General features: G+C 47.0%; 2 protein-coding genes across 9 annotated transcripts; one reads left to right on the top strand and one right to left on the bottom strand.

The window, feature by feature from the left end:
* The first annotated feature begins 225 nt into the window (after positions 1-225).
* LOC112896520 (diacylglycerol kinase 5-like) lies at positions 226-5831 on the top strand. 8 transcript variants are annotated; one of them, XM_025964519.1, is made up of 14 exons: positions 226-419; positions 616-773; positions 1624-1846; positions 1958-2080; positions 2182-2310; positions 2760-2845; positions 3229-3352; positions 3494-3542; positions 3869-3951; positions 4090-4157; positions 4542-4619; positions 4845-4932; positions 5025-5141; positions 5293-5831. In XM_025964519.1, exons 2-14 carry the CDS (start codon positions 685-687, stop codon positions 5626-5628), a joined length of 1593 nt encoding a protein of 530 aa, XP_025820304.1. In that variant the 5' UTR covers positions 226-419; positions 616-684; the 3' UTR covers positions 5629-5831. The 8 variants fall into 8 exon arrangements, with proteins under 8 accessions (XP_025820304.1, XP_025820307.1, XP_025820309.1 ...); XM_025964522.1 differs by having other exon boundaries at positions 613-773; XM_025964524.1 differs by lacking the exon at positions 616-773 and having other exon boundaries at positions 227-419.
* A 5352-nt stretch (positions 5832-11183) lies between these two features.
* Positions 11184-12737, bottom strand: LOC112896521 (sugar transport protein MST5). Its single transcript, XM_025964529.1, has one exon. The coding sequence runs from the start codon at positions 12735-12737 to the stop codon at positions 11184-11186; it is 1554 nt and encodes a 517-aa protein (XP_025820314.1).
* Between the last annotated feature and the right edge of the window lie 126 nt (positions 12738-12863).

Here is a 12863-nt window from a genome sequence, read left to right as displayed (position 1 = left end):
ATTAAATGGAACACAGTCCCGGTGCGAAAACCTCCTGATAACCTTCTTCTCATAACCTTTTTTGCAAAATGTGAATGGATATTCCAAAAAATGTTGGTCAATGATAATCTTCTGATAACCTCACATAATCATCAAAATAATTAAATAAATGCATTTCATTCTTCCACAACTCAAGTGAAAAAAGGAAAGTCATAGACATAAAATGGCAAACATGCGAGAGCCCAGGGCGATGACGATGAAGAGAGTGGCTGTCTGACTGCCTCTTGTCCTCCCCCCACCACCATCCCATTCCCATCCTTCCATCCGTTCCTCTAAAAAAATAAACTTCGGATCAGCCAAATCTCATTCTCCAGCAGTCCGAGCCCACCGAGGCGGGCAGCGGCGACGCGAGGTGCTTTGCCTGAATCTCAGAATCCCAGGTAACAATGCAAGGCACTGGAACAATTCTTAGCAATTAGTCTTTCTTGCCCGGCATCTTGGTTCGAGGATTTTCGTGCCATGAGCTGTCGGTGAATTCGGTCTTAGGTTTGAGGATTGTTTGCACGGCTGTTTGATGGCTCAACCTTTTTTTTTTGTTGCTATTTTCGATTGTGTTGAATGCACTGTTCCAAGAAGTGTGTCAACGGAGATTAAGGGGAGAAGGAAATTATATGAAGAAGAAAGGGAGATGAAGGTGGAAGAGAGATGAGCTCCCCTAAATTTTCAGCCTGCATCTGCCACTGGTCATCGCCACACGCTCATGCTCGGAAAAAGAATAGGTTTCCTGAAGAAATGTAAGAAATTGATTCTAATTCTCATGCACAACCGTTCTTTCTAGCTTGGAAATTCCAACGTTCCTCTTAAAAAGTTCCTAAAGGCTTGTAACCGGTGAAAAAAAAACTTGATATTGCGGATCTCTCCCCTGTCTCTCCGTTCTTCCTTCAAACTTTTTCTCCTCTCTTTCCTCTCGTTGACTCCCTGTCCCCCCACCCACCCGCCCCCTGGCTCTCTCGCTGGCCTTTCTTTCGTGGCAGCGACGACTGGGCGTTTGGGCGAGCGGCGCCAACCTACGCGACGTTTTCGTTGGCTCCGCGCCGGCGACGAATATCCACCAGGGACGCCCTTCCGTCCCCTTCCCTTCCCGCTGTGCGAAATCGATCTCCCTAAATCCTTGTGTAAGCTAATTTTTTTTTGCGGGTGAAACCTTATTTTATTCGGATCTGACTGACCCAATTATAAGTATATAGATGTATTATATATCCACTAAATTCGATTCTTTGCAAATTATTTTAGGTGTGCATATGCATACCCATGTCCTATACTGGATCCGCCCCTTGCGTATCTGTACTGTAAATGATAGATTGGTACATGCAAAATTATTGCAAGATTCTTACATATAAGGAATGACGCATACTATGACAACTCTAAATCGTGTTTGACGAGGAAAATTGCAAGGGTAGAGAATCACGAGGGAACACAGGTTCCGTTGCATTCTCCATTTATTGTAATCTTCATGTGCTCCAAATCTAGTCACGAGTCTTGCAGATTGGTGATGCTAAAATATCAGTGCTGTTCATATTTGTAACACCGGCATCCTATTTGGGAGAGTGAGCCCGTTAAAATTGCGCAGAACATATTTTGCAGGATGGAAGGGGAGGCAGATATCGTGGTTGGTTCTTGTTCTAAGCCATGTGGGCCCTTGGAGGAATACCACATTCCAGATTACATTCTGAAGCCTGATTGCCAACAAGTGATTGTCGATCATGCTCCTCCCTGTCCTGTAGTAGTGTTCATCAACTCAAGGTCTGGCGGCCAACTTGGAAGTAGTTTGATCAAAACATACCGTGAGCTCCTCAATGAAGCACAGGTACCTGTTCTGCCCTTTTGTAAATACTAGAGCATGGAAATGCACTTTTCATCTGTCCATAGTAGCATTGTGGATGTGGCACTGTTGTGAGAGCTGCTCAGTTATTTTCAGGTTTTTGACCTCTCAGAAGAGGCTCCAGATAAGGTGTTGCACCGTTTATATGTCAACCTTGAAAGACTCAAGATGGAAGGAGACATTCTTGCTGTTCAAATTTGGAGGACGCTGAGGCTAATTGTGAGTGTTAACACTTTCAGAATTCAGATTATATTATACAGAGATGGCTGTCTCTTTTCCTTTGCCATTTTATTTTTCTTGACTGAACGTAATTCAACTAGGTTGCAGGCGGTGATGGTACAGCTAGCTGGCTGCTTGGGGTGGTCAGTGACCTTAAGCTTGCTCACCCACCTCCAGTTGCGACTGTGCCTCTGGGAACAGGAAATAACCTTCCCTTTTCATTTGGATGGGTAGGTGGTCAGCAACTGTTCTAATAAAATGTATTTCTCTTATGTTTTTGTGTCCCTTATGTTCCACACGAAAGGGGAAAGGGAGGCTATTTATAATATTTTCTCATCCATGATGAAAGGTAGCAGAAAGAAAAAAAATGTGATTCACCTAAGGTCTATGCTAATACACCAATGGCTGTGTCTTCCCTCTATTACCTGTATACTGAATGTCTAATACTTTGTAGTACTTTGCATAGGATCTACTTACTTTTTTAATGTTTATTTTGTTGGTTTATGCTGCTGTGAGTGTAGAAGATTTTGGAAAGTTGATTCACTTTTTTGGGTTCTAGCAGGTCATGCAAGTACAATTTTATTGATGGACTGGCTCTTTTTTCTCACCTGAACTTTAGCTTGTGACCTTGCATGCATGTAAGAAAAGATTATAATTTGTATTGAATTCAATGTTGCAGGGAAAGAAGAATCCTTCTACGGACCAAGAGGCTGTAAAATCGTTCCTTGGGCTAGTGAAGCATGCAAAAGAAATTAAGATTGATAGGTACTGCCTGAAATATAGATTTCATTGTTTGTTTTTTTAACTTATCTAATGCTTGTCACGAGGATGAAAGTGTTGCTGAATTTGCCTAATAATCTTCTGTTTGTGCATAGCCCACATTCTTGTGGAAGTCTGTAGGAAACTATTTTCTTAATAATGAAAAATGCAGCCCTCCTGTGTGTTTGCAGCAAAAAATAAACTTGTCTAATATGTGATGCAATAATGCATCATGCTTCTATGCTATAATTTATCTACTGCTTCTAAGAAAATTGCATTTAAAATAATTAACTCTTCATGTTGATATCCTTCCTCAGTTTAAATCATGCTTATTCTTCTCTATTTCATGCCTAGGCAGGTTCAATTTAATGCACACTTTGATGTTTCAGTTGGCACATCATTTTGAGAATGCGAGTTCCAAAAGAAGGTCCATGTGATCCTATTGCTCCATTAGAGTTGCCTCACTCGTTGCATGCATTTCATCGTGTCTCAAGTGGTGACTCCTTCAATATGGTAAGACGTCCTTTTGTGTTGCTATTCCTTTTGTTATGGGATTATACTTGTTTAAGATAATGTGTATGCACCATTACAGTCAAAGACATTTGGTTACTGGATTTAATTCAAAGCTTCCTTGATGATTCTTCTTTACTTCAGGAAGGTTACCACACATTCCGTGGAGGATTTTGGAATTATTTTAGTATGGGTAAGGCTTTGTTGTTAATCTCCTCTGTATATTGCTGAAATGAGGGGAAAACCACTTTGTACCTTAAACTATGCAATTGCATATTTGTATTTTTATCTTGATCTGCGATGCTGGGTGCTAGTTCATGATACCAAGGATAGTGATTTTACTGACCCACTAAGGAAGCTATTGCAGATCTATTGCCATTAATGTGATGGCAGATCACCATTTTCTGTTTTTTTAATCCATATTTCTCACTGAATCCTTTTAAGAACATAAAAAACAAAGTATCCAGACTCCAGTGAGTCAACAGTCAATCATGACACGCATGACTTCACATGTTGCAGGGATGGATGCAGAAGTGTCTTATGCATTTCATTCTGAAAGGAAGAGGAATCCAGAGAAGTTCAGGAACCAGCTGACAAATCAGGTAATTTTTATTTTTCATATGTTTGTGGGCTCAGTTTCTTTACTATATTTTCTCTCTGTTGATTAAATCAAATGCCCATCCAGTATTATTTAAGTTGTGCTGAACCTATTGAATTGTCAATATATATCATTTATGCAGGGTACATATGCTAAGCTTGGACTTAAACAAGGATGGTTTTGCGCTTCTCTAAGTCAACCATCGTCAAGGTAAAGTTCACTAATTTATCATAATTCCAGATCAAAGAAACATCTGCTACATCGCTATGCTTGTGTGATGCTTGCCGTCCAGGACTAATGGAGCTTCTTATCTTGATCATGTTTAGTGTTACATATGAAATTAGACTGCAGAAGGAGCATGGGAAGGGGAGGGTGGTGTTCTTTGTTCTTTAACTGTAATAGCTATTAACTTTATGTTTTTTTTCATTGCTTCAAATCACCACCATCTTTTGCAATTTGAATTTGTAATCTGGGAGGCTATAGCTTCAGTGATAATGCTAAAGATATACTTTTCTGTCACTCTGTGTGCATCTTTGAGGTTTTCCTTCCTCTCCTTTTGTGGATAAATGATAAGCTAGAATGCTTTATTTCCAGGAACCTTGCTCAACTTGCAAAGGTAAAGGTCATGAAAAGACCTGGTAGCCAGTGGGAGGAACTTCAGGTTCATCACAGGTAACTTTTGATGCCTTTTACTTTCGTCAGAGCACTGTTTGTTTTTCTCCTATACATCAATATATTCCTACGAGTATGATTGACAGACCAAAGCTTCTTGCATTTCACTTGGGAATATTTCCCTTTTTCTGTTCCGTTTGTTGTGCCTTACAAAATACTACTTGGGTATCTGTATTGCTACAAGGCAGCAGATGGGTCTGTAACCTGCATTTGTGACTCCTGCAGCATCCGGTCAATTGTCTGTCTGAACCTTCCTAGTTTTTCTGGAGGACTGAATCCTTGGGGCATGCCTGGCACAAGGAGAGCAGCAGATGTGTGTTCCTGTTTCTTAATTTCTGTCAATAGATCATGCATGAACTGCAATCCACGGTAATTAGTTCACAAGTACGTTGTGGCAATGTGCAGAGGGAGTTTACCGCACCTTTTGTCGACGATGGACTCATTGAGGTTGTTGGCTTCCGTGACGCTTGGCATGGGCTGGTCCTGTTGGCCCCTAATGGACATGGTACTCGCATTGCGCAGGTGTGAATTGCTTCTGCTACCTCTTCCTTGTCCATCTTACATATCAGAAACACAAACTGAAAACGTAATGTGATTACCATTTTGGTTGTTTGGTACACTGCCATGGATTGCCCTCGCTATATAAATCTGGTATCAACATCCTGTTCGGCAGGCCCATAGAATCCGGTTCGAGTTCCACAAAGGCGCGGCGGACCACACGTTCATGAGGGTCGATGGAGAGCCGTGGAAGCAGCCTCTCCCGATGGACGACGACACCGTCGTCGTGGAGATCTCCCACCTCAGGCAGGTCACCATGCTGGCAAACGAGCCCTGCAGGTCCAAGAGCGTCAGCGACCCGTCCTTGCCATCCCCGGCCCACGACAGCCATGGCGACGACAAGGATGCCGCGGAGGAGGACGAGGATGAGTGGGAGGATGGCAGGAGGAAGTTTGGGGCCGCGGATACCTTCAAGCTCCCTGACGAGATCGACATTGCTCATCTCAGTTGAGCTTCGCTTCTGCATTGTCGTGTGCATTCTGATCATATATAGGAATTGATTTGCTATATGATTGCCTCAGCCCTGTATAAGTGGATCTAATGTATAATTGCAAAAACACACGAACATTTTTTTTCCATTCAAGAATGCAGCGTTTGCTTTTTGTTAAAAAGTGGCTCAAATATTTAATGTAGATATATTGCTACTGTATGTAATCTTTCAGCATACGAGGATACTAGTAGTGATGGAAATGTGGACGCGGATATCCGAAATATCCGATATTTGTATCCGCTTAAACATCAATATGGATATCCGTGTTCGTATTCGAATTTAGCGTGGTAGTAAAGTGGATACATCCAAATCCGATTTTTATTGTTTTCTCTATTCGATTCCACATCCGTATTCGACACTATTCGTATCCGTTTTCTATAAAACTATTTAAAAAGTTATATTTATTTTCTATAACCAATGTTATTAATTTTATAATAAAGATATAAGAAGATTCTTGTTTTATTAAAATTACTTTTATAATTTTTATTATATATTAATAAAAATTGTTTATATATTTATTAAAAATATATTTTTATTTCTAGTTTTATTTTTATGTATTTATTTATTAAAATATTTGTTGATAAATAAGCTATTTTTAACCGGCTATCTTTGTTATATTGTGATACTTTAGTTTAGTTTAATTAGTTTGTACATGTATAATAATTTTATATTCTAAAACTACCAATAAAGAAAATAGCTAAATGTCATCCTATATGTCGAGTAAATATCCGAATTCAAATCCAAATCCGAGACATCCGTTTTGCATTCGTATTTAAGAATATTCAAAACTGCATCCATATTCGAGTCAAAATATAGTAGAAAATGCTATCCGAATTCGATTTCCGATCCCCTTCGATACGGCGGTTCAAATCCGAATCCTCTGCGCAGGCGCGTAGCAAGCTCCTTCACGCCACGGCGGTTCGCATTGCAATTTGCGAGCACCAAGCCACCCAGCCGCAAGCTACCAAGGTAATAAGCTCATTCGCATTGCGATTCGGTAGCTTGCTGATTGGTACTTTGGTAGCCAGGGTAAGGATTTAGGATTGTACCAAATTTGTGGCTTGTGTCATTGTACATTCAGCATTGATTGAGCGTGATATTTTCTTTAATGTGAATGAAGATGATGTAGTGGAGATTTTCATGGCCATTAGAAAGCGTAGTCCTGAGAAGTAGCATTGTAATCTTATTTGAAATATTGTAAGTGTGTAAGCTTCTTTTGAGGCAAATTCAGACTTAATTATGGAGTTTAATACATTAGTAAGAGTGTTGTAAAGTTGAAACTTTACACTTTTGATATTCAAAAAATTTATCTCAGCTGGACCACCTAGATTGAAATCCTGCATACGCCAGTTCATGCCTCGCTCTTCAGTGACCACTAGCTTGCTCAAATCTAGCTCTGTTTTTCTTTTTTCAGGTGCTCCATTTGCAAAGGAAAATGGAGGACGTGGGAGATGCCGAGCCTGCGCAAGCGACACTAGCCAGGAACTGGTTGGAGCTGCCCCTTGATGCCCTCGCATTGGTCTTCACCAAGCTCGGCGTCGTCGAGGTCCTCAAGGGTGCGGGACTCGTGTGCCACTCGTGGCTCGACACGGCCAAGGTGCCTTATCTGTGGCGGTATCTCGACATGGGCCACACAACAATGTTGTCGAAGTGAGGCGCAGGTCTGGGGGTAGAGATGTCCTGGGTGCCATGGCAAAGGAGGCTGTGGACCGTGCCGGCGGCCAGTTGGAGGTGTTGCTAGGGGAGGAGTTTGTTGATGATGACCTTCTCAAGTACATAGGGGGCAGGTATGATCTTTAACTGTCTTTTCGGTACCGCACAACAGAATTGTCCTGTCAGCAAAAAGGAAGAAAATGTCTAGCTATTGCCTGTTTTTGGCAGCACATTCCTGCACTCCTTTTATTTGCATAATTTATTTATTGAAATCTAAACTCTACACATACTGAAACACTACATCTCAGGAGTAGCTGTGGGTTTGATACGTGGTTAGTTGCACCGTTATGATTTTACAAACAAGGGTTTTCCTTTTCCGGAACAACGGAATATTGTGGAAGAAAAAAAGGTTTCATGTTCTACTGAAATTCTAACTGGGCACAACCTTGTTTTGAATGCCGTTCCAGAATTTGGTGTTTCAAAATGTTTCTGAATGTATGAGATGACACTGTTTTTGTGTTATCAACGCCACTAGAGAAGGAGATTGGTTACAAGGGTAGTAGCCTAGTAGGAGTAGTGCTCTTCCATGGCCTCTGTGAAACACATGTTTCAAAACGTTTGTCCAGTGTAAAGATTAAGAGCACAGTCATTGCAAACAATGTTTTCACTCTCTTCCTTTAACTAAATGCATTGAAAGAGAGATTGGCATGCCTTTTGTTCGAAATATGTATTTGTCCTGTAGTTTTGGCCATCTTGTTTGAAATATAAGGCTTGCATGTAGATTTTGTGATGGTTTCACTCTGTACCCCCTTTTTATCTTCACACTCCATTTATGAGTAGCAGTGTAGCACCAACACAACGTTCTTTCAAGATATTCATCATTTCACTTTACCATTCTGATGGTTTCATGTGTTCCATAGCAGGAGAGCTCACGGAGCTAGTGTCATCTAATACTAATAGAGATGTGGATGGTCATCTTTGCCATAATTTTTCTTTCATGGACCTTATGCTTCCTTGCTTAGTTAGCACAGACCAAGGTTGCAAGTGGTCCAATGCATGAAAACTGTGCTTTTTAAAAAATAGGGGTGGTTGGTGCTGGAGAAGTTTCAATCACTTGATGTTTGCAATGAGAATTATAAGTGGTTCAGTATCCCAGATTTTTTTTAATACAGCCGATACTGTAGCTAGTTAACTTTGAATGAGTACACCTTGCTTTTGTATTTTGTAGAGCTTAATTAATATACAAGTGCTGTTTTGCAGGGCACCTTCTCTCAAGGTTCTTCACCTAACTTCTTGCTCCAATACCCTTAATGAAGGATTTGTGGAGGCAATAAACGAGTTCCCTCTGCTTGAGGAGCTCAAGCTTCCCGCCTGCGAAAGTATACGTGGTCGTGCGACCTACGAGGCTGTTGGCGAAGCGTGCTGAAACCTAACGCGCTTCGAAGTTGGCAAACACATGCCCTTGCCGTGCGCTTTTTCAATTTATCGCGGGGACAATTCCGGCTGCGACGAAGCCCGCGGGATCACAACGATGCACGGGCTGCGCTCCCTGAAGATTTCTCACAGTAAACTCAACAACAGCGCACTGACCGCCATCCTTGACGGCTGCCCTCACCTGGAGAGCCTTGATCTTCAGTTTTGCTTCAACATTTTCGTGGATGGAGCCACACCACCGTCCGTTCCGGCGGTGGGATGGGCCGGGAAGCTTTTCAGCCTGAAAATTGAAACCGGCCCGCCTCACCACCGTGTCCCGTCCAGTGGCAAAACCGCAGGCACCCCGCCCGCCGTTTCTGGGGGGCGCAACGTACGAGGCTCCTCGCTGGCCTCCTGCAGTTTCTCCGGGCGGCGGAGAAAAGGACGGCGTCGCAAACCGTGAGCTCCGGCACACCGGAAAGCACCCGGCGGGGCCACCTGTCCTCCTCCGATCCCTCTATAAAGCCTCACGCCCCCCTCGTCCCGCCTCCATCCTCCTGCACAGAGAGAGAGAGAGAGACAGAGAGAGAGAGAGAGGCCATGAGCCTGAGGCACGTGATGAGCCGCATGGCCTGGAAGGACGCCGCGTCGTCCTCGTCCTCACCGGTGCCGTGGGGGCCGAGGAGGGCGCCGGCGGACTCGCCGCGGCGGACGGCGGCGAGCGCGGGCCCATCGGAGGGGGCGAGGAGAGGAGTCGCTGCGGCGGCGGCGGGGGAGGAGCCTGTCCGGGCGCTAATGTTCCTCTCCTTCTGGGGGCCGAACACCTGACCTGGCTTCTCTTCGTTGCGTCGAGTTGTATGTAGCGCATCGCATGAGCGATGATAAGAACGCTACATGTGAATGTTCAGTAGTTGATGAATGACCAAGCTAATCGAGAACAGTCAAGCTCGATCAAATTTGGGCGAGTACTAGAGTAAAAAGATCCAAGGAATTCGAACGTTCTTTTACAGAGAAACAAATGGAAATGAAATGGCTCAAACAAGAGCTATGATCATTCATTCTACTAAATGAAACATATGTGTCAAACTCTTCAGTCCAGGCAGCCATTTTTTTTTTCTGTGTTTGCAAGGCCTTTCTCGATTCGAGCACGGACCAGATAACTGACACAGCTACTGAAAATCACTGAGAATTCTCAGCTAGTTGGGTCCCCAGCAGACGAGATTCACCAGCCTCTCGTCCTTCTCCGCCCGCCGCCGCCGCCGCCTCCTACTCATCGCCGCCGCCGTCACCTCCTCCGCGGTACTCGCCGCCGGCCCGGCCAACCCACCGTTGACCAGCCTCGCGGGCGGCTGGTGGTGAGACGGAGGACTGGGCGCCGCCGCCTGCCTGGTCGCCGCCAGCTGCTTCTGCTCGGCCCGCCGGACCGTGGCCTGCGCCGCCCGGAGGCACAGCCTGCCGACGTACCCCAGGCTCATCGCTCTTCCCAGCAGCTAGCTTTCAGAGACAGATCGATGGCAGACAAGTTAAAATGTGGGCTTCTTGACGAAGAAGAAGGTCGAGGCGACGGCTGACGGAGAGAGATCGGTTGTCCGTACTGCTGTTCTTGACGGAGGAGGATTGATCGGCGGCGGTCGATCGGCTCCGAGGTGTATTTTTCATGCTGTTGCCTGGTAAAGAAAAAAAAACGTGGCCTTCCTGCAGGCATGGTTACTACCGCTGGCTTGTTTGCCAAGAAGGAAATGATTATTGGCCAAGAAATCATTAAATTGGTAGAGCAGGTAATTAATCAATGCTGATGTACGTAGCATTGAGAGGTAAAAAATAAGGCATTTCAATACGGGAAGAAGGAACAAAAAATTAAAACTGCAAGATACTGGAATTTTTGAACAAATCAAGTTACCACGCGATGGTTTTAACAGGTTTGCATATATGGGACAGACTTCTCCATGTTGTTCAAACTACCAACAAGTATATGTAAGTGGCTGGCTAAGAAAAACAAGAATCACTACGGGCTGGTTACAATCCTTGCAGGGGGGTTTCCTCTCTACAACACCACCTCAAGAAACGCTGTCACTGCAACAACATGCACCTTGCAGGGATCACTCCTAGATCAAACTCGCTCCTGTCTGAAACTTAAACCGACCATACTACTGTGCCAATAATCTGCATGCTATGCCTGCCAACAATCCCTCTCTCTCTCTCTCTCTCTCTCTCTCTCTCTCTCTAATCTCTGAAATACTAAATCAAACCGATCTCTGCATGCTATGAACAAGTAATCGACGATCTTCATGGGAAGTTAGCCGGCGATCGAAACAGCCAAACCCTGCCATTGTGCCAATGCAATTCGCACCGGCGGTCCTATGATGGCTGGAGGCATGTGGATCGGTGGATGGTCAGTTAGCGTTAGGTTACACACGTTCGCGTCCCTAGCTCTGACAGTAGTCTGATCATCAGACGCCGGTCGTCCTGCGGTTGCTGCCGCCGCGCCGCGAGCCGTCGCGGTCGACGTTGACGTACCTCCCCCAGAACCAGTGCTGGCTCCAGACGAGGTTCATCTCCTCGATGGCCACCCCCTTGGTCTCCGGCAGGAAGAGCGCGACGAAAGCGGTCATCACGAACATCCACCCGGCGAAGAAGTAGAAGAGCCCGAACTTGAGCGTGCAGAGCATGCTGAGGAAGGCCTGCCCGATGATGAAGGTGAGCGTCATGTTGACGCACACGGCTATGCTCTGCCCGGCCGACCGGATCTCCAGCGAGAACACTTCGGAGGGGACGAGCCACCCGAGGGGGCCCCAGGACCAGGCGAACCCGGCCACGTACAGGCAGATGAAGAGCACCAGCAGCATGGCGTTGGGCCGGGACATGGCGCCGACGCCAGAGGTGCCGAACTGGAGCGCGATCAGGGTGCCCACCACGATCTGGGATATGAACATCTGGGTGCCGCCCTGGAGGAACAGCGCGCGGCGGCCGAGGCGGTCCACGGTGACGATGGACACCACGGTGGCGAACATGTTGACGAGCCCCGTGATGACGGCGGACATGAGCGACGCGTCGTCACCGAAGCCGATGGTCAGGAACAGCACCGGCGCGTAGAACATGATCACGTTGATGCCGGTGAGCTGCTGGAAGAAGGGGATGAGCACCGCCACCGTCAGCTGGGGCCGGTACTTAGGCTCCAGGATGTTGCGCCACGGGTGCTCGATCGCGCTCGCCTCCTCGCTCGCCGCCACCATGTCCTCGAACTCGTCGTGCACGTCGTCGGTGCCGCGGATCCTCACCAGCACCGCCTTGGCGTCCTCGTGGTAGCCGCGGGCGATCAGGGAGTTGGGCGTGTCGGGCAGCGCCAGCGCGCCCACCGTGATCACCAGCGCCGGCACGCCGGCGAGCCCCAGCCCGATGCGCCAGCCCCACCCGCCCTCGATGCCCACCGTCGCGTAGTTGATCAGGTTCGCCGCCAGGATGCCGATGGTGGTCATCAGCTGGAACCCGATGTTGAGCATGCCCCGGAGCTTCGCCGGCGCCATCTCCGACAGGTACAGCGGGACCGACTGGTTGGCGAACCCGACGCCGATGCCGAGCAGGATGCGGCCCAGGATGAGCATCATCACGTCCGTGGCCGCGCCGTTGAGCGCCGAGCCCGCCAGGAAGGTGAGCCCGCCGCAGAACATGGACCACTTGCGCCCGAACACGCGCGTCACCGACGCCGCCACGAACGACGTCGCCAGCGCCGCCAGGTACAGCGACGACGTGAAGAGCGTCAGCAGCTGGCTGTTGAACTTGCAGTACTGGTTGGTGTCCTTGGTGGCCTCGGCCTTGGCGTACACGGAGGGGAAGAACTCCTGGAGGAACGAGTCCATGGACGTCACGCCGCCGGAGATGCCGATGTCGTAGCCGAAGATGAGCCCGCCCGAGGACGCCACCAGGCAGGTGAAGAAGACGAACGCCGTCATGTGGCCGGGGTACTCCTTGCCCCCGGCCGCGTTCACCACCACGCCGCCCGCCATGGCTGCCGTAAAGGGATGGGACGAGGGTTGGGAGAGGTGGCCGGGGGCGGGGACGCCTGGTGGAGGAGACGCGCGGCGACACCTGTTTATATGGAGGCGGCAATCCTCGTCCAGCGGCGGCACTGA

The sequence above is a fragment of the Panicum hallii genome, chromosome 6 (genome assembly GCF_002211085.1).
Source record: "Panicum hallii strain FIL2 chromosome 6, PHallii_v3.1, whole genome shotgun sequence".
NCBI classification, from domain to species: Eukaryota; Viridiplantae; Streptophyta; class Magnoliopsida; order Poales; family Poaceae; genus Panicum; species Panicum hallii.
This window is presented reverse-complemented; position numbering and strand designations above follow the sequence as displayed.